This window comes from Phyllopteryx taeniolatus, chromosome 2 (assembly GCF_024500385.1).
Source record: "Phyllopteryx taeniolatus isolate TA_2022b chromosome 2, UOR_Ptae_1.2, whole genome shotgun sequence".
NCBI lineage: Eukaryota > Metazoa > Chordata > Actinopteri > Syngnathiformes > Syngnathidae > Phyllopteryx > Phyllopteryx taeniolatus.
Genome location: NC_084503.1, coordinates 10,604,300 through 10,631,509, shown reverse-complemented (window position 1 = coordinate 10,631,509; position 27,210 = coordinate 10,604,300). Strand labels below are relative to the sequence as shown.

At 43.0% G+C, this 27,210-nt stretch overlaps 1 protein-coding gene across 1 annotated transcript in view; it reads right to left on the bottom strand.

Annotated features, from left to right (window-relative positions):
- Positions 1 to 5,825: 5,825 nt before the first annotated feature.
- LOC133470963 (mothers against decapentaplegic homolog 3) overlaps positions 5,826 to 27,210 on the bottom strand; it is a 59,036-nt gene continuing 37,651 nt past the window's right edge. The window contains exons 2-8 of the mRNA XM_061759975.1: positions 20,814 to 21,007; positions 20,584 to 20,718; positions 18,918 to 19,043; positions 12,028 to 12,240; positions 11,745 to 11,882; positions 9,606 to 9,750; positions 5,826 to 7,906 (exon numbers count right to left, since the gene is read on the bottom strand). Coding sequence (XP_061615959.1) covers positions 7,783 to 7,906; positions 9,606 to 9,750; positions 11,745 to 11,882; positions 12,028 to 12,240; positions 18,918 to 19,043; positions 20,584 to 20,718; positions 20,814 to 21,007 — 1,075 coding nt within the window. The 3' untranslated portion in view covers positions 5,826 to 7,782. The remainder of the gene's footprint in view (positions 7,907 to 9,605; positions 9,751 to 11,744; positions 11,883 to 12,027; positions 12,241 to 18,917; positions 19,044 to 20,583; positions 20,719 to 20,813; positions 21,008 to 27,210) is intronic.

The following is a 27,210-nucleotide window of genomic DNA, read 5'->3' as shown; positions in this document are numbered from 1 at the left end:
TGTTGTTGGCTAATACGACATAGCGTCCATAAAAACAGACATTTCTGTTTGTGTTTAGCGGAGTTTAGCAGGGAAACATGGGTTACTAAATGTGTTATGCGTGTTCATTTGATGACCGCTCTGGCTGCCAACATGAGAGATAATGTATAGTATTGTGAATTTCCACTTTAGGTGATTATGCATTTACTTTGCACTTCTCACCTTTACGGCGCACCCACTACAGTATGGAGAAAATAATTGATTTTACTTTGCTGAAAGAGTTTACATCGCATCACTTCATGATGCTGTATGCAATAGTCTTCGGGTTATAGTCATGCTATAGTCATAGGCATGTTGGTTATGGTCCAGTGCTCAATATACCGTACCGGTATAACAATGCTAAGTTTGGTATATTGAAGAAACAGAGTAGACAGACATCTGTGCATTCTGGCCAATGTTTTCCAAGTTTAAAGCTTTTCTCTGTGTGCTTTTTTTTGGTTGTTGTTCTCAACTTTATTTGCTCTTTTCTTCCACCCTGGTGTTGTGACGGCAGCAGGCTAGACAGCTTGTTCAAGTTGAATGCTATTAGTTCTGGTTCAGCACGTGGCTCTCTCTACAGCTCAATAACACCTTCCCACCAAGCGCAGATTCCGACCACCATTAATCAGAGTGCTGACAGCCCATGGATGTCAGTAAGTATGTTTCCTTCGCTAGCCACATTCATTCTTTTGCTTTCGCACTCATTGTCTTGCTCTCATGATTGCACATTCTGTGCGTGCTTCTCATCACAATTCCAATGCTGATTTCTTTCTTGAATCTGCATTGTTGTCTGCCAAGTTAGATTGGAGAAGGCCACATGCTTCAGTGGCAGTGCCATTATATACATCCATCCATTTTCTATTGCTCTTGTTGTCATTACGGTCGCACGAGAGCTGGAGTCTATCCCAGCTGACTTTGTGTCAGTCTATCCATCCATCCATTTTCTGAGCCGCTTCTCCTCACTAGGGTCGCGGGCGTGCTGGAGCCTATCCCAGCTGTCATCGGGCAGGAGGCGGGGTACACCCTGAACTGGTTGCCAGCCAATCGCAGGGCACATAGAAACAAATTGCCTACGGGCAATTTAGAGTCTCCAATTCATGCATGTGTTTGGAATGTGGGAGGAAACCGGAGTGCCCGGAGAAAACCCACGCAGGCACGGGGGAGAACATGCAAACTCCACACAGGCGGGGCCGGGGATTGAACCCGGGTCCTCAGAACTGTGAGGCTGACGCTCTAACCAGTCGGCCACCGTGCCGCCCGTGGCAGTCTAATGAAAGTTTTTACAATGTGAGAGGAAGTATGGGAATACCCAGAGAAAACCCACCCAATCAGGGGGGAACATGCAAACTTTTTTTAGTAGTAGCTGATGAAGATGGAGTCTAAAAATAGACGCACGTGCACACGCAAGAATGGAAAAGTAGTGAATGGTCGGTCATTGTAACGGAGTAAATGTATTGAATGTTCTTCACATAAAAACTCCAATCAAAGTCAAAAGTGTGGTGCATTTAACATACTCTGACATGTTACTTGAGTAAATGCAACGGCGTAAATGTAGCGCGTTACTACCCACCTCTGCTTGTTGCATGAACTGATGACGCCTGCTCGGCAAAAACGTGGCAAAGCGTCTTCTAAGACAACCAGAACCGTGCAGTTGTGATCAATTCAATGCCCTGAGAACACCTTATGCTTCATTTATTGTCAATAAAAAAAAACGACTAAAGATAAATATATCATGTGAACGATACAGGAAGAGTTGTTGGCAATGCTACTTCGCAGCATAACGATTCAGGTTGGCTTCTCTATCCATCTATTTTCTATACTGCTTATCCTGTTCAGGGTGGTAGGTTGCCGGGGCCCATCCCAGCTGAAATTGGATGAAAGGGAGACAACACCCTGGAGTGGTCACCAGTACATTTCTGGCCACTTACATTGTAGAGACAGACACCCAATCACACTTCCATTTCCAGCATCACTGAGTGGGGACTGAACCCACTGTGATGGGTGTCAAGTGAGTGAGTGAGCCACCGTCAGTGACTCAAAACAACAACGATAGATAGGATAGATAAATACATACATGAGTAAATAAGTAAAATATTTTGGGTGGGGGGGGGGGGGTATATAATCTGGATAGATCACCAGTCAATCCCACGGCAATTGTCTAATACAAAAATCAAAATAAATAATTGTAATACCACAGGTGAGCGGTACACACGGATTCTTTTTTACAGCCAGCAGATGTCAGAGTCGCGCTTAAAACTCCTCGTCGTGTAGTTTTAGTTGGGACAAACTTCACAAGGGTTGCGAAAAGTGAGGTTTTCAAGTCATGCAGTGGGGACTACAGGCCTTTATACTTAACTCAATCTTTGGCTCTATTTTGTGATGTTTTCCCTTTTCAAGGGGTGCAATACATACACAAATATGACCGCACACACAAGTATTTCGAAGCATTCTATTATTCGAAATGTTCTCTGTTGCTCATCCTTGCAGGAGGGAGAACATTGTCTGCTACTTGGCAATTTATTTTTAGACTGCAGACTCTAATGAGATCCAATACAACAACAGAAGGCCTATATTCTCATCAAATCAAATTTTAGTTAAAAAAAAAAAAAAAAAAGCACGTTTCATGCAAGGATTTGGAGTTGTCAATTAACCTACCATGCATCTTTTTGGGATGTGGGAGGAAACCGGAGTACACGGAGAACATACTGTACAAATGCCACACAGGCGAGGCCGGACTTAAACCTGGGTCCTCAGAACTGTGAGGCAGATGTACTAACCAGTCGCCCACACCGTGCCGCCCCAAGACCATTAAGACACTTCAAAACCAGTAAAAGAACCTTCAGATTGATCCTGAAACAAACAAGGTGCGTGAGAGTTAACTGCTGCGATAAAGCCGTTATTTTAAGTGGGACACCTTATGTAGTGTTGTTCCATTCAAAAGAACAAATCTTTTCAGTAAACGTAATGAACGGAATTAGTTTCGGAAATGATTTCGTTCTTTGAACTCTCCCGCCGTTAGCCAGCCGGACCGGAAACAGAAGCGTTCGAGTCTCGACGCGTCAAATGAGACGCGCAGCTGGTGCGGCGGAGAAGATCCGGTCAATTTTCTAAATAAAACACATTGACACGCGAATTGCAATACAACAGAAATTATATAAATTGGTCATTTTTGTCTATGCGGCCTGGTAACAAATGCCTCATGGGCCCGGTACCGGTCCGCGGACCGGTGGTTGGGGACGGCTGCTTTAAATCATAAAATTCTGTTTTTGTTATATTTTTAATGTGTGGAATAAAAGTGAGCTCAGAGTCTAAAATAACACCCAGGGGTTTTTTTTGTTCGTTTTTTTCCCCCCCTCTACCAGTTAGGAAGGTTTTAAGGACCTCACTTGTCATTTAGATTTAAATTTCTCTCTTTCAGATTAAAATTTAAGTGAATTATTTGAAATGCACTGCATCTTAATATTTTTGCTTCTCACCCCTGATGTTCTATAGAATTCATCTTTTCTGGAACACTAATGGAGCTCTGCTAGTTTTTTCTTAAGCAGTCCACGTATTTGTGCCCACATTGAAGTGGTTTGGAAAGGGGTGGAGCCCCTTTTATCTCAAGGGCATCAGAACAAAGTCTGCATTCATATGTCAACCCCCTGTGGTGTGTCCGTGACAGGAGGAATGGTGAAGTACACTTTTCATTAGTCTGTAACACAGCAGCAACGAAAGAAACAAGAGTCTGCCTGCTCAGGGCCTGTAATTATTGCTTCTGTTCTGAGGACGCTGCCAAATCAGCCTCCAGGGTCAAGGTAATCCCAGGACTATATAGTCAAGCAGACAGACCACAAAAACCTGAAAGGTCTCCAAACAAAGAACATCTATAGGGTAAGTATAATTGATGCCCTATAACTCAGTGGCTACACACATTTGAAATGTGCTGGTTTACGCCACGCAATATCAGTTGTAGTAACGAGAATGACCTGTGAGCGGCTGCATAAGGATCATATTTTAAATTCAACCTCACAGGGCTACAGAGCTGGCTCTTGACGACATCAGCTTTCGTCTGTCCTCTTGTTGGTTGGCCACATTTGACACACAAAACACACCAAATATTGGATTTGAACTGCCCCTGATAATTTATGTGGCACAGTTGCATGCTGTTATATTGTGTTTTTCTACTATATTGATGGTTTCTATAATTGTGACTTGATAGTGGCGGTATTACGAGGTTGATTAAGTCGGGTAAACGCTTACTGAGTTCCTAGGTACCAAATACACCGCTTGCCATTACGCTATGCCATTACACTACTTAACACAACCAGTTGCTCTTCTTCAGTGTTTGTATCAGGCCAACAGTGCGAGTTTCAGGTCACTTCCTGACTGGCTATTGTTCTGTTTCACATCGCAATCATGCAGTCTGTGACTTGGGCAAACTCAATATACCACACATGGAAAGATTTGAAAATCACTAAGCACAAGAGGATTTTGCTCAGCATAAACCTTGAGAGACATAAGAGAATTGGGGCCATACTGACCGTGACGGGAAGGAGGGGGTTCAAATTAGCTCCGATTATAAGTATAAGTGTACACTGAGAAAAGGTACAAGACTGTTTGGTATTTTTGATCAGTGGGCATGTCCAAGAATCGCAAGATGTGTGTGTGTGCGTGTGTGTATACAGTGGGCACGCAGCACCCCATATTGACAGAAAAAAACGGAATTGTTGACATTTTTGCAGATTTATTAAAAAAGAAAAACTGATACAGGATATCCCTGTACTTGGCCGCATTCATCTTTCCTTTGATTGCAACCAGTCCTCCTGTCCCTGCAGCTGAGGAACACCCCCACAGGATGATGCTGCCACCACCATGCTTCACTGTTGGGACTCTATTGGACAGGTGATGAGCAGTGCCTGGTTTTCTCCACCCATACCACTTAGAATTAAGGGCAAAAAGTTCTATCTTGGTCTCATCAGACCATAGAATCTTATTTCTCATCATCTTGGGAGTCCTTTAGGTGTTTTTTAGCAAACTCCATGCGGGGTTTCATGTGTCTTGCAATGAGGAGAGGCTGGTGGAAGGCTGCAGTGATGGTTGGCTTTCTAGAATTTCCTCCCATCTCCCGACTGCATCTCTGGAGCTCAGCCACAGTGATCTTTGGGTTCCTCTTTACCTCTCTCACCAAGGCTTTTCTCCCCCGATTGCTCAGTTTGGCTGGACGGCCAGCTCTAGGAAGGGTTCTGGTTGTCCCAAATGTCTTCCATTTAAGGACTACGGAGGCCACTGTGCTCTTAGGAACCTTTAGTGCAGCAGAAGGTTTTTCGTAACCATGGCCAGATCTGTGCCTTGCCACAATTCTGTCTTTGACCTCATGATTCTCATTTGCTCTGACATGCGCTGTGAGCTATAAGGTCTTATATAGACAGGTGTGTGGCTTTCCTAATCACGTCCAATCAGTATAATCAAACACAGCTGGGCTCCAATGAAGGTGTAGAACCATCTCAAGGATGATCAGAAGAAATGGACAGCACCCGAGTTAAATACGAGTGTCACAGCAAAGGGTCTGAATACTTGTGGCTGTGTGATATTTCAGTTTCACCTTTTTGATAAAGCTGCAAAAATGTCAACAATTCTGTTTTTTTTTCTGTCAATATGGGGTGCTGTGTGTCCATTAATGAGGAAAAAAATGAACTCAAATGATTTCAGCAAATGGCTGCAATATAACAGAGTAAAAAATGTAAGGGGGTCTGAATACTTTCCGTACCCAGTGTGTTTGTGTGTGTGTATATATAGAGAGAGAGAGAGAGAAAGAGAGAGAGAGATTGATAGATATCAATATATTTTATTCAATAGACCAAACAAACAAAGCATCAAAATCATTTATAGACAGGAGAAAATAAAGGACATAATTGTATGACACCCAAAAGTGAAGTGAAATCACAACTACTCCAGATGAACTGATAAAGTGAGCAATTTGGAAAAGCACAAACACAGTTACTAAAGAGTGCGTAAGGAACACTTCCCAGACTATGGGGTGAAATAAGAGCCCTTCAGGACTTGTACTGTGGTGTTGAGTGACACCATAAAAAGGAGTCATGGTCTCAGATTGGTAGATGCTACTTTTCTGAAACAAATGGAACATTTAAAGGGATTAAAAGTCCTCACCCGTCTGTTCGTGTCAACACACTTGCTTTACGTCCCAATAATGTTAAATATTAGCACCACTGGGCAGGCCTTAACGTCAAAGCTGAATTTATGAAAACAAGCATAACGTAATAATATATCTTGTCCATGTTCAGGAACTGGAGCCTTTATTTTGGAAGTAAATGTAAAATGTACCCCCTGCCAGAACCAAAGCTAAGACTGAATATTCTTTCATCTGTCTTTCATCACAATTTGACAAAAATCATCAACATTATAAAGGTGAATGCTAAAAAATAATATACACTAGAGTAAAAATAAAGATTTTGCGGATCTACTATTATTTACATGCTTCCATTGAAGTATTTCCATTTATCAAAAGCTGCATGGAGAAAATGTTTCTGTCCTAGAAACAATAGAAGTTAAAATAGATGTTTCTCCCGGTTTCTGTGTACAATTAGGCATTATTTTTTTCCTTTTACAGTCCTGAGTGTTTAAATGTGAATATAGAGCAGGAAAACAACTGCACTGTCTCCTCAGGTTCATTTACATGCAAATACAAACATTGGGCATGTGAGATGTCTTGGATATCCTCATCGTGGGTGCCTACTACATGTCAGCTATGCGAGACAAGACACTTATGAACTATAAGAACAATGACAAAAAGGAATTTCTCCACCTGAGCTTGGAGTGAGAGTAACAAAGGTACGTTCAAAGGGGACATACGTAGAGTATGTCTAATTGACTTTTTCAATTCATTGCACAGTATACAAAATACTTGCATCGATGGAGTGCTTGCCATTTTTCAAGTGTGAAGTTAAACAACCACATCATTCTTTTGTTACACAGCTTTAAAAAGAAAAAAAAAAGAAAGAAAATAATGTGGCTGTGAGTGAGATGCTCTGCACGTCATCCCTGTCACGGAACAGATCATGTTTCTCCGCCCATTACATGACCACTGACATCCAGAACCACTTTCAAGTGATTGTCTGAAACACGATCATGCAGAATCGGATCATGTTGTCAATGCAGTGGCAATTTGGGAGAGGGGGGTATAGTATTTCAATTTTGCCTAAGACTACATTTAAAAAAATCATGTCACATTTTCATATTTTGTGAAAAAAAAAGCAGGCACATTTTCATGTTTTGATTTTCCACTGCCAACTGAGTCACTGAGAACTAGAGTGGGCGAACTCCATTTTCGCCATTGCCGAGATTGATTTAAAGTTTTATGGCCACAATAAAATCAGGGGCATTTACATGGCAATGATTATTTCTTACAGATAGAACCTTGGGTTTTCTTCAAATTTTAGATGCAATGTGACATACTGTATGTACACCATAAAAACAATTCAAAAACAAATATATGAATCTCTTAAGTGAAAAGCGCCCTCATTAAGCCATTCACTTAGTGAGGATTTGACAAGAACAATCAACAAGCATAGATCATACTAACATGGTCCTGCTTTAATGCACTTCTCCCCTTTCGCCACACAAAACAAACAACAAAATGTACTGTACTGGATAGAAAAAGTGCTACTGACATCTGGTGGGGAAGAAGAGCAGGGTCACTGAAGGATCATCTTTGCGTACTGGTTGTTGTTTTCAGTCACTAACATACACGGGAGCAGAGGTTCCCTAAGAGACGCTGGAGCAGCGGATGCTGGGGGAGCCCATTTGTGTGAGAACCTTGTCCAGCCACTGCAGGGGGCCGTTCAGGTGCAGCTCGATCCAGCAGGGGGTGCTGGTCACCGTCTGTCGCCTGCAAACACATCCAGCGGCATTTGGATGAATGAACTTCAGCAAACTTTTACTACTCTGGCAGAGAAGAATAACAAAACATTATATTAACAACTCGTAAATGTGCTCATCGTGATCTTTTTTCTCAATGAATTTAGAGAGTAGTGAGACCAGAAGATTTAAATCATTCATCTGAAGAAAGTGATAGTGAGGTGTGGGTTGAGGTGGCGAAGTGGGAGGTCTTGGCCGGCCCGGTAATCTGAATCCTGTTTTTAAGTGTCTCCACATGGCGGCATTCGGCGCAGACGGGGCTGGAACGCCGCCACTCCCAGCACAATGGCATGTCCCCCGTGGGCGTTAATCATTCTTACTATCAGTGAGTCAGACTGTGCGGAAAGGTGGGAGGGAGCACAAGAGGGAAAGTCTGACATCTCTTTTTGACACAGTCCATGTGTGTTTGTTTAAAAATAAACTGCCGTCCCAGCTGAGGCTGGCCTCTGTTGAGGAAAGCCAGCAGACGCCTGCGAGCTTGGGAAGATGGCTTCTGGGATGGGGTTCGTTCGTCTGCCTGCGAACGGCCCGATCCGTGCACAACAAGGCTTGTTGTGGCATTTGTCAAGTGCTAAACACCAATTAGGCTGGATTTACACTGCAGGTCCAAGTGCCCAATTCCCATTTAGTGCCTGTATCTGATTTTTGTCTCTTTTTATTTACATAAACATTTCAAGTGAAATTTGCACATAAATGACGCCACAAACGTCAACAGTGAAAGCACAGTGCAAACAAAAATAAATTATAAATAATATCAATCATACAAATACACTGGTACAAACTCACTTCAACTGAACTCTGAAGAACTGGCACAAACATGGTTCGAAATCATTCACTCATTACCTACTTCCTAATCATCATACAGGGATGTTTTTAGTGGACTTTTTTTGTCAACACCATAGTCCACTATGTAAAAATCCATATTAAAATCTAATAATAATAATTAAAAAAAGAAAAATCACATTCAACTTTACTGTTTCGTTGGCTCTTCGGAAATAGGAATCAGATTTATGGGCCAAGTATGTTACAAGACACACGAGCAATTTGTCTCTAGTATGACAACAGCAGCCGCTAGGACAAAACTAAACTATGACTAGGGTCGCGGCCGTGCTGGAGCCTATCCCAGCTATCTTCAGGCGAGAGGCAGGGCACACCCTCAATTAAACTACCATGCTTGTTTTTATCATCACATGGCCGCCACGTCAATGCCCCACATTCAACATGGCCGCCATGTCAATGCCCAATATTTAACATGGCCACCTCGTAGGCAAGGGAGGCACGTCTTGAATTGAATTGGATTGATTTTTTTTTGTGTGAATCTGTGACCTGGAAATATGTCAATCCCATTCTCTGCCTGCATTGTTCCACAGCGCCAGAAAAGAACAGCGGCCAATTTTGGAAGTAACAGTTGGTCAACGGCATTTTACATGACAAAAGGAAACTATTTTTGGACACATTGTTCACTCCCGACGGGTCCGTTTTATCCGATGTCCGTTATATCGCGGTATGCTTTATCGAGGTTTCACTGCATCTGGCAAATATCTGATACTTAAGCGATTTTTATACAAATTTGGCAGTGGCCTGATTGGGATCTGAGGACATCCAATAATTGTGTATAAATGTATACATATATAAATCCAGTCTTATGCAGCAAATGAGCTGCAATTTACCTGTACTCAGCCCCCCAGCCCTTAACAAAGCTCATGCGAATGGTGCACATCCTGGTGAGTTGGTACACAGCCTCAAAACCCTGGTTGACGGACTGGGCCAGCAGTGCAGCAAACTCCTGGTTGTTGAAAATCTTCAGATTGCAGCCTGACAGAAGAGCGGGAGGAGAGACAACATTAGATTAATTAAACTCCTCAGGCAGCATATCATTCCAGCTACTTCTTTGTTTTGTAAAAAGCCAATCATGTTATGAGTCAAAATTCCACCAAGAGAACATCAATGTATGTGTTTTTCATTATATTTTTAAAATAGAAAAAAATACTTGCACATGCTATTTTATCATGAAGGTATCGCTGGAGCTATTTTTTTCGGGGCTTTATCGAGGTAAACCCACAAGTGTTCATGCAATGGCAACTATGGATCATTACAACTGTTTTAAAAGTAACAATTCAAGAACTAAAAAGGCAGGGTATAAAGATATTTGGGATTAACTATGTATAGTATCCTTTCATACAGTTTAGAGTTTCATTAAACCAGCAACCATTTAAAGTGGTTTTCCACAAATTACACATTCTACCTCACTTAGCCCCTACTCCCCGTTTTTCCATCCATCCATTTTCCATCTATCTGCCCTCGTTCAGGTTACTAGTGAGCTGGAGCCTAACCCACCTGACGTTTGGGCGAGAGGCGGTACATCCTGGACTGATCGCCAGTCAATCACAAGGCATGTTTTAACAAACGACCATTCACATTCACACCTTGGGCCTGAGCTCAGATTCAAACACAGGACTTGCTAACTACTAGGGTTGGTAATCTCTGGTACGAGGCCAATACGATACATATCTAGATACACAGGTAGCAATTCGATTAAAAAAACGATATCTTTATGTGCTGAACAATTCGAATACGATTCGATTCAGTATGGGAGCGATACGATTCTCGATTTGATTCGGTGCAGAAAAAATGTGATAGTTAACATTTGCACATATGCTAATTATAAAGAACCTTGACTTGACTTAACCCAATTCTATAAAATGACATTTGTCTAACATCCGACATTTTCAAACATGTATACTAAAAGACCACTTAACCCTGAGCATTGTTGCTTTATGGCACTGTCAAAAAATAAAAATTATATATTCTTTTATTTAAATATCCAATTAACTATTTAAATAGATCATAATAATACAAAAAATAATTTTCAAGATTTTCTCTCCACAAACAATATTTAAAGAGCCATGGGGGGTGTCGCACACCGTGCCCCTCAAGCTAGGACCACCACTGCACACACGCACTGCTTTTTTTTTCTTTTCTTTTTTTGCTGCTTGCTGAGTGCTGACTGACTTTTGGAACTTTTAAGTCGCAATGACTCTTATTTCAACTGGCAATTGTTGCATCAGTTTCGGGACATACCTGGCCGTCGGTCCTCTTGGAAGTTTCTTTTTAGTGTCGCACAGTACCAACTCAAACGTACCGTATAAGTGGACTGCGAGGACTCGAGAAGAAGCATTAGTTTGCTGAGTTACAGCCCAAGGAAATTGCCGAAATGTACGTGCCTTTGCCATATTGTCTGGATGTTTACAATCTTCGGCGCACATTTCGCCGCCGGCCCCGGTGTTGATGGCGGACTTCAGATAAGGTAGGTAACGTGACGTCGCATTCAATGTTTAAAACTCCTGGGGAACACTACTTTGCTATCGGTGTGACCACAAAAGTAGCTTAACTACTGAAAAGCTATTTGATGTTGAAATAGTGACGCTAGGGAGAAATGTAAACTAGTAGTGTTGCAAGTATTCAGCACTGCTGTGTTTGGTTGTGAGCATATCGTTACCTGCAGAGCTCAGCGTGAGACCTCACGCTTCTTTTACATGATCACCATAAAGCCTCAGGCAACCGATTCCTAGGCTCGTGATATCCAGTCCGGAGCCCTACAACCAATGTATCTAAGGATTCCTGGCGGATTATGTATCGATAGTCCAATACAGTCATAGCTTTCGCCGTTACAAACGGATATCCGGTAGCTTCGGTTTATCGTTCCCAACCCTACTAACTCCTATGCTACTGCTATCCCCTCTTATTTCTTCTTTCATTATTTTTTAAAAAGGTCTAATGCCCCACTCCATTGAATGTCATGGTGTCACCTGGCGGAATCTTGCAGACAGTGGCGGGGTGCCAGCCGTAGCGTTGGTTACAGTTGGGGCTCTGCACAAAGATGGCGCTGTCACTGAGACACTCGGCAAACACTTCTCCTCCAATGTAATAGAGTCGCACTCCACGACCTTGAAAGAAGCAAAGAGCAGCTAAGTCCTCAGGCAAATAGCACCAAGCAGATATGAGCAGCCAATGTAGTGAGAGACTGTCAAATGTGAAAGGCCTGTTAACACGTTTGTGGCAAAAGCAGTGTAATCCAGCGGGGATGCCTACCAATGTGTCTGCGCGTTAGCTCCACCGCAGCGTTGCGGTTGACGTTGGACAAGAGGCCGAGGCAGAAACGCTCGGAGTTGGAAGGGTCTGTAAAACCGTCTACCGTCAGCGAGGGCTGCGAGGCGTGGAAGGTCTCTCCTACCCGCTGGTTCAGCTCGTAGTAAGAAATGGAGCACCAGAAGGCTGGCTCGCAATATGTCACAGGCTGGAGATCTGATGGAGGGAGACTTTAGATCAGGGGTACTCAAATAAAAATCCTAAAGGGCGGCAAAGAAATTTTTCAGTCAGTCAAATTTTTAGAATTTTTCACATTTCAGTCGTTTATTGAGGTCGGTCAAACCACATGCGATGATACTGAGGTGGGTAGAGTACTCAAATATTGCACACAAGACTACTGTTACTTTAGAAAATATGGCTCAAGTAAAAAGTAGCCCTCTAAATATTTACTTGCGTAAGAGTAAGAAAGTACTCAAAAATTAATAATATACGGGAGCCCACAGACACCTGCCACCATTTCAGTCAGTAAGTGCCCAAAAACCAACAACACATGCATTGGGTTCGATAGAAACATTTTGTTTTATTCACTTAAATGACTGAATGAAAACTGTTTGCTGAACAGACTTATTGATTGTGTGTGTGTGTGTGAGTGAGTGTGGATGTGTGTGAGTGCACGCGTGTGAGAGAGACAGAGAGGGTGAGAGAGAGAGGGAGAGGGAGCAAGAGAGAAATTAAAGCATGGCACGTGTCCCCAAGAATCATATTTTACAGTGCTGCATGACCATAAAATAGGGCTAATGTTGCCATAGGCACTGCCAAAACAACAATACTAACGTCTGCAACTTAACGCAAAGTATTCTCTCGAGTTAGAAGTAGGCTGAAATATCCTCGTTTGGGCAGAGACAAGACTACATACACTGCATCATAAAGCTGTTGTTTTACATAATTTGTAAACACTCGTGCAGCTGTTTTTTTTTCCTCCCAAAATGAGTCACTTTGATTGGCCTGAGAAGGCTTTGTGTGTGGTCATGTGACTGCCTTGTCCCATCTGATTGGTGAATTGTAATCAAATGACACAAGCAGTTTTGTTGGATTCGCACAACGACGCCCTATGCAAAAGTCGAAGATGAAGTCTAAAAATTAGCGATGGCCTGATCCAATCACGTAATCAAAAATCTGGGTCGATCAGCTGAAAATCACCTGATCGAGATCGGGTCAAAAAGATATGGTTGATTCATTTTCCGACATTTTAAATGTCACAAAGTGACGAAATAACCCAAAGGTACAAATATCTTGACAAACGGAACAGTAAGAGCTTAGTTTTATACTAAACAATGTAACTTTTCAGGGTATTTTTAGTACCGGTATAACATAAAGTGATTGAAAGTGACACGCAGACTGTGTGTGTTTGTGTGTAGCTACGTGTCACTCACACACAAACAGTCTCTGCCTTCCCCGAGTATGCTTTCAACTGTTTTATGACACCCCAGGCGTAGTTTACTGTTAAACTAAACATGCAACAAAAAGAATTACACACACTGTATAGTTAAATACAAAACACACATTTTAGAAATTGCCATCTTAATGCCAACAGTCAATGGAAACCCCCCATTAACAGGGTAGCTAGAATTAGCATTAAATCACGGGTGGGAATTACCTTCAAATAACGAATATACAAACTCTGTAGTAACACATACAGACGTGTAATATAACAATACTCACAGGCATATATTTTTTCTAATCTGTGAAAAACGAGTCAAATTAATGTTTTATCACGACGTTCTTCTTCTATTCTTTTTTTTTTTTTTACTGACAACATGTAGCTCCATGCATGCATCGCACCACACTGCCCCTATGACGCCAAGGCACGAACAGCAGGAACAGCAGATATAGTAATTTTCCCCCTGACTATCTGGGCGGCCCGATTGCAAATGGCCTACGACCCAATACCGTTCTGCATCCCGGTGGTTGGGGACCACTGTTCTATAGCGCTTGTTTTCATGACGGTTGAGGGCAACCTGGAGCCTATCCCTGCTGACTTTGGGAAAGATGCAAGTTACTCTCTGGACTGGTCGTTGTGAATCGCAGGGCACTTAAAGACAAACAACCATTCACATTCCAACCTTTGGACAATTTACAGCCTTCAATTGTCCGAACAAGCATGTTTTTAGAATGTGGGAGGAAGCCGCATTATCTCGGAGAAAACGCACACAAGCACAGGGGAGAACATGCCAATGCCACGCAGGTTGTCCGGAGCCCAGATTCGAACCCCAAATGGCAGCCTTGGAACAACTCGCCACCGTGCAGGCCTTGTTCTGTTTATGCGCATTGAAAACCAAATAAAGAAAAGGAGGAAGAGGAAAGTGGCCAAGACCATGGCTGGGAAAAGGGGCCAAGTTGGGATGTCGGTCTAACAAACAGAGCTGAGGTGAGCCAGTCAGTTTACATACACAGTTGGCATTTAGGCCTGTCACCATAGTTACGATATCGACTTATCGTTCAATAAATAAAATGCTTGTACATCCCGTATGACCGTTCCCGATTGCATTCTTGGTCCCGCTCACAACACACCCATACCCGCCCTCAGTGATTCCGGTGCAGACGATAAATTCATTCATGAAGGATGGGCACATCAACTCCTTCTCCAACCACTCCCGTCTCCCAAGAAAGTTTCAGCCCTGGTTGGGCAAGTCATATCCCCTGTCACCCACCAAACAGTTCCATTCACCCTGCTTATTTCTGGAAATCATCGTGAGGACATTCCTCTTTTTGTCATGCCTTCCCCTGCGACCCCACTAGTCCTCGGAATTCCTTGGCTCAAAAAACACAACCCCGCCGTAGAAAGGACCCACCTTGCAATGACCGGGTGGAGTCCTCACTGCCATTCACACTGTCTGCTTTCCGCCATGCCACCCTCCAGCAAACCTCAACCACCTGTCACACCAGTCAACCTCTGAGTGCCCGAAGAATATCATGATCTCTCCCCCGTTTTCAGTAAAGACCTAGCCATTTCTCTAACCCCCCATATGACTGCCCAATTACTCTGCTGCCAGGGGGCACACTTCCCTCCAGCCGTCTCGTCAACCTTTCCCAACCTGACAAAAAGGCAATGGAGGACTATATCCATGACTCTCTGGCTTCCGGACACATTCGTCCTTCCACGTCTCTAGTAGGGTCGGGTTCTTTTTTGTTGAGAAGAAAGACACCACTCTCCTCCCTTGTGTCGACTACCGTGGACTCAATTACATCACCGTGAAAAATAAATCACCAGTACCCCTCATCGACCCCTCATTTGAACCCCTCTCTGACGCCCAGATATTCACCAAATTGGACCTACGAAAAGCCTACCACCTCATCCGTATCCGAGAGGGGAATGAATGGAAAACTGCTTTCAATACCCCTCTCGGACACTTCGAATACCAGGTCATGCCGTTCGGATTAACCAACGCCCCGCCCCCGCTGTCTTTCAAACCTTCATCAAAGACGTGTTGAACCGGTTTGTTTTCGTTTACTTGGACGGCATTCTAATTTTCTCCCGCTCCCCTGAAGAACATCGCAGTCATGTACGCCAAGTCCTCCAGCGCCGCCCTGAAAACCGTCTGTATGTCAAACCTGAGAAATGCGAATTCCACCTCTCCTCCGTACACTTCCTAGGCTACATCATCTCCAAAGGACAACACAACACAACACAACCCTGCCAAGATCCAAGCAGTTGTTAACTGGCCCACTCCCACCAACCGCAAAGAACTACGTTTCCTTGGATTCGCCAACTTCTACTGTCGCTTCATCCGCAATTACAGTAAAGTCGCAATCCCTCTCATTAGCCTCACATCCAACAACTCTCCATTTCAATGGACCCCGGCAGCATCCCAATCCTTCGACCAACTCAAAACCCTTTTCACCACTGCTCCCATCCTCCGACACCCCGACCCCTCACTCCAGTTCGTGGTGGAGGTTGACGCCTCGGACACTGGGGCAGGAGCCGTTCTCTCTCAGCGGGATCCTTCTTCCCAAAAACTTCATCCCTGTGCTTTCTTTTCCCGTCGTCTAGCTCCCGGCGAACGAAACTATGACGTTGGCAACCGAGAGCTGTTGGCCATCATATGGGCGTTGGAAGAGTGGAGGCACTGGCTGGAGTGGACTGAATGGCTGTTTATTATATGGACTGATCACAAAAATCTTGCTTACCTCCGTTCTGCTGGGCCCTCTTTTTGAGCAGATTGTATTTCAGTATCTCCTTCCGTCCTGGATCCCGCAACAGCAAACCTGACGCCCTGTCTCGGATTTACTCACCCCCTCCAGCCCTGTATAACTGGAATCCATCCTCCCTTCCTCGGAGCGGCCACTTGGAATATCGAATAGGTGGTCAGAGAGGCTCAAGAGACTCAACCAGATCCCAAGACCGGACCTCCGAACCATCTGTTTGTACCCGATTCCGCACGGTCTAACGTCCGTCAGTGGGCCCACAACTCCAATCTCACCAGTCATCACCCGCACCATTCAGTTCACCCAGCGGCACTTCTGGTGGCCCAGCCTTGTTAAAGACACCCGGGAGTTCGTCTAAGCCTGCTCCGTCTGTGCCCAAGGGAAGTGTTCACACTGGTCTGCTGCGTCCCTTGCCTATCCCAAGCCGCCCTTGGTCCCACATCGCTTTGCACTTCGTTACCGGCCTATCCCCCTCTGAAGGTAACTCAATCATTCTTACTATTGTCGATCGCTGTTCCAAATATGTCCATTACGTACCCCTCCCCAAACTACCAACAGCCTTTGAAGCTGCTAACCTACTTGTACAACATGTCTTTAAACGCCATGGAATCCCCCTCAATATCGTCTCTGACCGAGGACCTCAGTTCTTCTCCCTTGTCTGGAAGGAATTCTGTAAAGCAGTGGGCGCAGCAGCCAGCTTGTCTTCGGGATATCATCCACAGACCAACGGCCAGATGGAGCGGGCGAATCAGTCCCTGGAATCGGCCCTCCGCTGTGTTGCCGCATGCAACCCCTCCTCCTGGAGCTCATTCCTCCCGTGGATTGAATACGCCCACAACTCCCTCACCAGCTCCGCTACTGGTATGTCCCCGTTCATGGCTTGCTACAGTTTCCAACCTCCTTTATTTAGGGAACAGGAGCAGGCGGTGGCGGTTCCCGCGGTCAAGGATCACCTCAAAAGGGTCCAGGCCGTGTGGAAAGACGTCCAGGCGGCCTTGACCCGGTCCGCAGAGATAAACAAACGGCTCCCGGACCTTCATCACTCTCCTACGCCTGAGTACACGGTTGGTCAGTCCGTTTGGCTTCCTTCCCATGACCTCCCACTCCAGACGGAATGCCGCAAACTCACTCCGCACTTCATTGGTCCTTTCCCTATTACAAAAATTATCAATCCCACGTTTGTCCAACTGAAACTTCCGCAGTCTCTAAAAATTCATCCTACATTCCATGTGTCACTACTCAAGCCTGTCTCCACCTGCGCTCTTAGCCGTCCGGCCGTGCCCCCTCTGCCCACCCCTCGTAATCGACAACCGCCCGGCCTTCACGGTAACGCAAATCCTCGACGTGAGGCCCAGGGCGAACGGTTACCAGTTTCTGGTGGACTGGGAGGGGTATGGTCCGGAGGAACGCTCATGGATTTCCCTTAATCTTATATTGGATGACTCCCTCATTAGAGACTTTTATGCGGCTAACCCGGGGAAACCTGGTAGGATGCCAGGGGGCGTCCGTTGAGATGGGGGTACTGTCATGAGCTGTGCCTTGCAGTCTGTTTTTGGAGCTTGGGTGGCGCGTTGCACTCCCCTCGCCCTCTCTCTCTCTCTAATCAGCTCCACCTCGACCGCGCACCTGTCATCAACCAGCCCTCATCATCACCTGCTTAAAAGCCTGCCAGATCCCGGAAACTCTTGCCAGAGTATTAACGCTCTCCTGTGGTACAAGGGCTCTCAAGAATATAGTAAGCCACGTCATTCCTTGTTATTTTTCTGACCTTCGTGTTTCTCCTTGTCCTCAGTGCTCCCTCCGTGTACATCGGCAAGTTGACTTCTTCCACCACGCCGCCAAACTAGCCACCTGTTCTCGCCACCGCCTGCCACACGTTCCCTGCCTCAACAACCCTCCAGCATATCTCAAGGACCATCTCCATTCCCCTTTTTCAATAAACTTTTCATCACAACCTCTCTGCCTCCGCCTGCTCTTGGGTCTCGTCTGAATCAACACGTGACACGATTGTTTCCATGACTGTGAAGCCCAAAATCGTACACTGTAGAACAGGCTTAAGGTCACAATGTTGCAGAATAAATCAGTTCCAGACAGCGACTGAGCAGCCACAACAAAGCACAATAATAATGAGGACCACATGAACATGAAGGGACAAAACGTAAGTGTGGAAAATATTATACTGAGCTTGCGTCACCCAATTTCAATATCATCTGCTGTGTCCCAGAAGCTTTTACCAGAAAAATATTGGAAATTCAAGTTTCACCGGTGGGACACTGGAGCCAGGAATGTTCAATTTACATGACACTTTTCAAAAAGATTCCTCTGGTTCTGGTCATTTACAACATTTTGTCCTCGGCTTTCATGTATGGAAACAAGCTGCTTTGGGTCTGATGCTATTTCACCAAAGGTTTGCTGCCAAGACCCCTGGTGTTTTCCATCCTGATACGGTAAACATGGGATATTGTCACTGATGTCTGTGTGACCTGAATGGTATCTTGGCTATTTCACAACTCACAGGGTGCAAGGATAACAAAAGCCTCTTTCATCACCTGGTTTCCTGTTACAAAAAGGAATCAACTCAAACACAGCTTGTCCACTGGGGAGACGTTCTATCACAACATTTGTCTGTGAAGGCGGACAGACTGAAAAGAAAACAAACATAAAATAAACACACACACAGTCCTTACCCAAGTTGTTGTGTGTGGGGGAGACAGGATTGGGCGACAGGTTTGGTGAGCCTGTGTCCATGCTGTGGGTCATCTGGTGATCACTCGTCTCTCCATCCTCACTGAGATAGCCTGGCGGTGGCGTTTCTGAACATGCAAACAACGAATCTCATGTTCATGTATCTATGCCAGCGACTTAAGAATTGAATGCTCTTCCACAAGATGAAAGAAGGCACAATTAACATGTATTTACCTGCTTCCGTCCATACAACAGAATAATAGCTTTAAATAGACTCAGATTTCCCACTGAGTACCATAATTTCTCGTGTATGATGCGCACCCGTGTATAATACGCACCCCCAAAGTTGACCTCAAAATTCTGGAAAACCCTTCTACCTATGTATAATGCATTTTTACAATGTATGATTTTGCTTCTACCGATATGATCAAAACATGAAGTATGTATTTTGTTAGTTTTTTTCCAAAGAATTATTCTGAAGTTAAGCACTTTATTTGAACATGTAATGCTTTTTTAAATTTACTGACTCTTTTTTTGAAATTCACAGCCCTACATTTATTTAGTAAATTAGAAAACACACAGTTGTGCTCATATATTTGCTTACCCAGGCAGAATTTGTAAGATGGGTACAATTATTTAAAGAAAACATGACGGACCAGGCGGAACACATTAAATTTTATTTTAATGGAATTCAAATTAAACGGTCAAGCATTCCAGAAAAGCATTATCATTAAACAAAACATAACCATAAAGAAATTAATGACCTATATATATATAACCTATATATAATGCGCACTATTGACTTTTGACAATTTTTTTTTTGAGGGGGAATGCGCATTATACACGAGAAATTACGGTAAATCCATTTGTGAGTACACTGAAACAAGATTATTGTTTGTTCAGTATATATACTTTTTGTGACATTTTTGTTTGGTGGTGTGGCGTGATTTTCTTGATTGTGAATGTAAAATATCTACCTCACCTCAATTAAGGTTAGGAAACACTGACTTAGACAATGAATATACATCTTGAAATATTTATACAGCAATAAAATACTGTTATATGGCTAAATGGCAGATACAGAAGGGAAGTAAGGACTATAAAAATTGGTTAATCATCACAGCGTCTTATAGTAATTCCCAGATACAATGGTGACGAGTATTTCATCACAGACTAGAATATTTGTTTGCTTTCTAAAATGAGGAATGCTTACTGAAAGTCATGGTTTTAGGGGAAGACGAGAGCAATCTCATTTGAACATTTAACACAACATGACATTATGCACAGTGCATAATTTTCTTGCCTTGAATTTTTTGCAGATAAAGAGCGAGGATATATTTGAGCGATTAGTCTTTGTGCTGAGAAATGTCATATCTCATCAGCCAAGAATGAGCAGCACATTTGGGTTGTGATTAACAACCCCTTAAGTAGGCTGTCTTTTTTATTTTCTTTACATACAGTGTGTTTGTTTGTTTTGCTTCAAATGGGAAACCGTCCCATGCGGAAAGGAGATTTATTTTTCCTGAATGCAGGAATCACTACTACCATCACAGGGAGACGATGATTAGTCTTAACAATAAAGTATAAAACACTCCCATTGGGTTACAGTATGTGCTATTGTAGGTGGAGATGGAAGGAGAGGTCAAAACTTTAGTATGTTGCCACTACCTGGTATATAGTTGCTCTGGGGCTCAATGCCAGCAGGGAAGTTGGTGTTTTCAGGGATTGAATGGCTGTAGTCATCTAGAGGTGGAAATTCACTCGGAATCTCTGTGTGTCTGGGCACCAGCACAGGAGGGAGGACTGCATGAAGGACACATAAATATATATACACACAGACGCATGAGAAATAAGAAACACAAAATAAAAAGTGTCCGACATAGGGATGAACACCTTACCTGGAGTCTCTACTCTCTGGTAGTGGTAGGGGTTGACACACACCTCATCCTTCTTTGTGTGAAATGCATATTCGCACAACTCCACTGCCCGCAGTTCATGGTGGGACTGCAGGTCGGGCCAACGCCACAAACGACAGTAGATGACATGGGGCAGACCTTTTCTGTGAGATACCTGCAAGCGGCCATCAAGAGACCTGCAGAAGGGAGGGAAGAGAGAACATTTCCTAATAAGAGTGCTGAGTGATTCAGCAACAATAATAATACAAGGTGTGAAATAGGATTTTTATTATGTTGTGTAACACGTGTACTCTGATCGAGGCTGCAACGAGTGGTACATTTGTGCCGGAGACTGACAGAATGGGGTTGGATCTGCTAATCTGCGACCACAATGACCCACACATCATCTTATTAAAAAATGTATTAGTACATCCATCTGTTGCTTATTCGCTGTCATACAAATACTAAGTCAGAAGCTTCATGTGACGATAAATATTATATTCAACAGCTAAAAGCTCAGCAAATTGTCATCTGGGTCAACCATTGTCCACTAACTAAGCAAAGCTTAGGGATTTCTATAGTAAAAGCTTTTATTAATCATCTCATTCACTTTCCATTAGTGAATGGGCATGATGGGAGTCGGCTCATCTTCAAGATGATGCATATAAGCTCAATATGTACATTACAGTGTAAATGTCTGAGGCCACCAAAGCTATGAGTACACATATCTATAATGTAGAGACATCCAACAACGCTTTAATGGCTTCTTGCTAGTCTGACAAACTACACCTTGACAGTTTCCTGGAAATCTGAAACAGGTAATTCAAAGATCAAACCTAGCGGTGTAATAAAACCTTTACACAGTACTGTATGTACATATGTGTGCATGGGGAACATACAGCATAACGTTCTTAACTGTATAACTTGAACTGTTCAAGCTATGGAAAGTAGTGAAGGAAGTGAATAAAACCACATCACCAAAGTATATGTGTGATATCAATTCTCATCAATGATGAAACCACATGTGACAGGATTTCCTGCCATATCCTTTTACAAGCTTATGTGCTGAAATTAAGATCAAATGCTTGGTGCCTGTCCAGACATCACAGTAGGACAATAAAAAGCGATACAGTGATAAATGTGGCTAGTCAGAATCAGAATCAGAATCATCTTTATTTGCCAAGTATGTCCAAAAACACACAAGGAATTTGTCTCCGGTAGTTGGAGCCGCTCTAGTACGACAACAGACAGTCAATTGACAGAGAACACTTTGGAGACATAAAGACATTGACAAAAAAACAGTCAGTGAAAGAGAAGCCCCATGTTCTACATGGTAGGATGTTCTTACAATATGTTTAGGAAAGAGTTGGACTCACATGCACTTAACATGTAGGCATGTGACCTATCCAAACAAATAATCGATAAATCTGTATGAGGCTTGCATTTCCACTACAGTGTGTCTAAGTAGGATGGCATCATGGCAATAGTCATCGGCTATCTGAAGAGGGAAACATCAAAGTAGCACTGCAGCGCATATACAGTACAATACCTTACCACATCGTAAATGTTACATTAAGTATGTGGCAGTATACCATTTCGGCCTGAAGCTACATTATGCAATAAAGATCAAATAGTGACAAAGGCTCTATAGCTAAAGAGGATCAACCAGGTTCTGAGTGTAATACACTTTCCCTGTGACTGACTGCCGACCAGTTTAGGGTGTAGTCCGCCTTTCGCCCGAAGTCAGCTGGGATAGGGTCCAGCGCCCTGCGACCCTAACCAGGATAAGCGGTCTTGAAAATGGATGGATGGATGGATGTAATACAGTTTGAAAAAAAGCATGTTAGGAGATATAAGACAACCTTTTGACATAAAAAAGTTATTGATTGTGAAAGTTTTAGTGACGCAAAAGCAGCTAAACATTCTCTTGATAAACTGTCCAAACGCTCTGTTGACATGAGGGAAACATGGAAAATACATTAGCAAAGAGGAAAAGTGAATGGAAGAAAAACATTTACTTAAGACCATTAATCCTTGCAATAATAAAAATTCAACATGTGGTTATGAAAATACCTCTGAAAGTATAACTACTGTAAAAATGGCATTCAAGGAGGGATATTGTTCAGGTTCTGCTGTAGGGTGTTCCCTTAGTCTTTTTGGACGTGAAAAATAAGACCTGCTCGGTTGAGTGTAGATGTGTGAAATGATGTAATCTCTTTGGTATGTGTCTTATGTCCCTCCTGCTGCGTGGGTGTCTGCTGGGACTGGACTCTGCGTGGGCTCACACAGACATGCACAAAGTGCAGTGGCATTAGTGGCTGCTGTGCTGTCCTAGTTTGCCTTATTTTCTTTGTGAATGCAGGATGCAGGAGATAGGCTTACATGGAAAGGTATGACACGCTGTGGCGACCCCTCACGGGACAAGCCGAAAGGAAAAGAGGAATGTGTGTTTTTATTTTGTATCAAAGAGGGAATGCATCTTATCAAGATAAGGGTGTGAGTAAGTGACAGTAGTAATGGTAACACTCGTAAAAACATTGCTGCAGAGTACGAGTGGGGAACATACCCACCTATGTTACAGGTCATGAGAGTTTCTTTTTGCTATATGGCTGCTTGAGCCAAGCACTGTCAACATGAAATCCAGAAGGACAGGCAGGCCCAGACACACACTATGCGCCCTTTAATCCAATGACTCACTTCCGTAAGGACATTTACTATGCTGATGAGAAATGGCAGTTAAAACGGCATTAGTTTCACGTTTCAGCTTGCTGTTGACAGGAAGAAGTGGTAGCACTGTCTAAACAACCACAACCTGCAGGGATATTTAGAGGCAGGAGGCTGCTGGGTGAGCAAACGTAGAACTCTGTGTGTTGGTGACCAGAAGGTGTGGGCCAGAAGGTGCAGCAAAGTTGCACAGACACGAACGGACAAAGATAATTGATTTATTGTTTAATTCAGTAAAAGATAGATGGCAAACATTCACTCAAGTTAATTGTGGTTACAAATATAAATATGGCAGTCTTTCTAGATTTCAATGTAACTAAACCTTCCAGGTCTGAGTGATTTATATTGTTTGAACTTGACTTATCATATCATGATCAAATGAAACATTTCATCCAAATGGTCCAGATCACTGTCATAAATGTTAATATAACAAGAGCGAAGGAGGATTACAGAAAGAGATTAGTTGTGAGTCTTGGCATTTTAGTTAGAATGTCTACTTTGGGCTGTTTCACACTTTTCATGTTTCTCATGCTCTACTCTTACTGATTCTTGGTAGAACACAAACATGTTTCGGTTAAAGGAGATATGTGGTCTTCAAGTCCATATTTCACCAACAAGAAAATGAACTGGCAGTCATTTCCCATAATATCGATCATTTTTGGAGCAAGTGTTAAAAAACATGACATTGAACACTTCCAATGATTACAAAATAACTAATTTCCTCCAGGTAGGACCTGAACCATTTAAGGACTGTTCCATTTAGTCCTACCCACGTTTCCAAACTGTTCAGCAGTACATTATGATCTACCATATCAAAAACCGCACTGAGAGCCAACAAAACCAGAATTGACACCTTTCCCATGTCAGTATCCAACCTTATATCATTCAGCACTTTGATAAGAGCAGATTCTGTACTGTGATGAGTTTGGAAACCTGATTGAAATTTGTCAAAAAGTCCATTTAAGTTTAAGAAATTGCTGAGTTGATTAAAAATAACTTTCTCAACAATCTAATTTGAGATGGTTCTATAGTTTGCTAACATAGAAGCGTCTATCGTTCTATTTTTTAGAAGAGGCTTAATGAAGTTACTATGAAGTTGCAGCTACTTGAAGAACTTTGGGAAACTCGCCCGACTTAAGTGAGCAATTGACTATTTGCTGCAAATCAGCTCGCAGACTTCGCAATAGCTTTGAAAATTTCAGATGGTATGGAGTCAGGACTGCTCATTGATGGTTTCAGCTGCTGAACCAATTTGACATGGAAATAGAGTTTTTCCTGGGTGGTTTCAGATGTAGCATTATTTTATCATTTTGCTGATTTGGGCTGATATTTAACCTGATGGATTGTATTTTTTCAGTAAAATAACAAGCAAATTCATTGCATTTATCTGCTACTTTTAGGAGTTCTGGAGCTATCTGATTTTGGGGTGGGGGCTGTGAGCTTGTCAACTACAGCAAACAGAGTGCGAGTATTGTTGAAGTACTTACTGATGAGTTCAGAAAAGTGCTGCTGTCTAGTCCTGACTAACCCTTGGTTAAAATTACAAAGACTTTGTCTGCAGAGGTCACAGTCAATTTGGAGTTTAGTTTTTCTCCACTTACGTTCTGCTTTCCTACACTTTGATTTCAAGAGCTTTACCATCATTGTGCTTCTCCACGGTGTTCTAGGTCACCTCAAGATTGTCTTAGTTTTAATAGGAGCGACAGCATTCATGACATTTGAGATTTTTTGGGTGAAAGTATCCAAAAGTTCATCAACTGTCTCAGCATTCACAGTTTGTGGCACAGCTATGGTCTCCATAAACTTAGTGGCGGGACTCTCATTTATGTACCTTTTCTTAATAGACATAGAGGTTGTTTGAACATTTGGGAGAATCTGTAATTCAAAGAATACACAAAAATGGTTAGAAATTGCGGCGGCACGGTGGACGACTGGTTAGAGCGTCAGCCTCACAGTTCTGAGGACCGGTGTTCAATCCCCGGTCCCGCCTGTGTGGAGTTTGCATGTTCTCCCCGTGCCTGCATGGTTTTTCTCCAGGCACTCCGGTTTCCTCCCACATCCCAAAAACATGCGTTGATTGGAGACTCTAAATTGCCCGTAGGTGTGAATGTGAGTGCGAATGGTTGTTTGTTTGTATGTGCCCTGCGATTGACTGGCAACCAGTTCAGGGTGTACCCCGCCTCCAGCCCGATGATAGCTGGAATAGGCTCCAGCACGCCCGTGAACCTATTGAGGAGAATCGGCTCAGAAAATGGATGGATGGATAGATGGTTAGAAATAGCCGTATCCTTAATGTCAACTGATAGAATTTCAACATCCTTAGAGATGACCAGGTTGAAGATCTGACCTTGAGTGTGGGTTGGACTCTTAACATGTTGCGAGAGGTCAAATGTGTCCAGTATAGCAGATAGTTCTTTAGATATTTTTTCCATGTTATTGTCAACATGGAAAACATTGTTAAAGTCTCCCGTTATGACAAAATAGTTGCAGTCAGAACAGTCACAAAAGGAGCACATCGAGCCACGATTTCCATGCAGCAAAATCCAAAATCTATTTGCGGCGGCCAAAATTTATTTGTGACGGCCCGCCACAAATAAATGTATATGTGGGAAACCCTGCTACTTGAGATAGAAGCATGCATGAGCTTCTCCTGGTCTGCTTGGAACATGCAACCCCTCAGTCTGGATAAGTTCTTTCAGCAACTCACTGTTGGAGTGATTGATTTGATATGACTGCTGAAAGTAAGATCGGAATCTATCAGCACACCAAGGTTGCGGACTTGGTCTTTGGTTTTTAAAGAGAGGGACTCCATGTATAACCTAACAGCAATCCTCTTTACTGCCAAAAACAATTACCTCTGTTTTGTTATGGGTTAAGTGAAGTTAGTTTTAATTCACCCAGTTATTTATTTTTTTACACAGTGACACAACACCTCACAGATATCATTGCAATTAGATGAGATTGAAAACTAAAAGTTACAAAATAACTCTTTTCCTCTAGGTAGGAGCGTTCAATTTAGTCCTACCCAGGTTTCCAACCTGTTCAACAGTATGTTATGATCTACAGTATCAAACACCGCACTGAGATCCAAGAAGACGAAAAACAGACACCTTTCCAGACTCAGTGTTAATAATAATAATAATAAGAGCTGGTTCTGTACTGTGATGAGGTCGGAAACCTGACTGAAATTTGTCAAAATGTCTATTTAAGTTAAATACATTGCTGAGTTGATTCAAAACCACTTTTGTAAGAATCTTGGCTATGAAGGGGAGATTTGAGATGGGTGTAGTTTGCTAACAGGGAAGCATGCAGTGTTTTCTTTTTCAGACAACAAGGAAATGATTTGTGACCTGAAGCTGAAATTGACTTACTGATTTTATCTCAATCAGCATGTGCCTTTTGTGTGAATAGTTGAGATTGTGATCTGTACCTTCACAGACAAATATATGACAGTCGCTGAGCAAAAATAATATAAAGGGAATTCATGTTATTAGGGCATTCATAGAGCATCTCAGCTAATAAATATGAGAAGGTTAGTTTGTCAGTGAATGCTTGTGTGTGCAACCCAGTGTGACGTCTCAAAGCCATAGAGCTCAGACAGAGCAGATTGAACCTGACAGACTTCAGATGGAGGAGGCAAATCAAATGCGCTGAGTAAAGATTATTTACTCCAAGA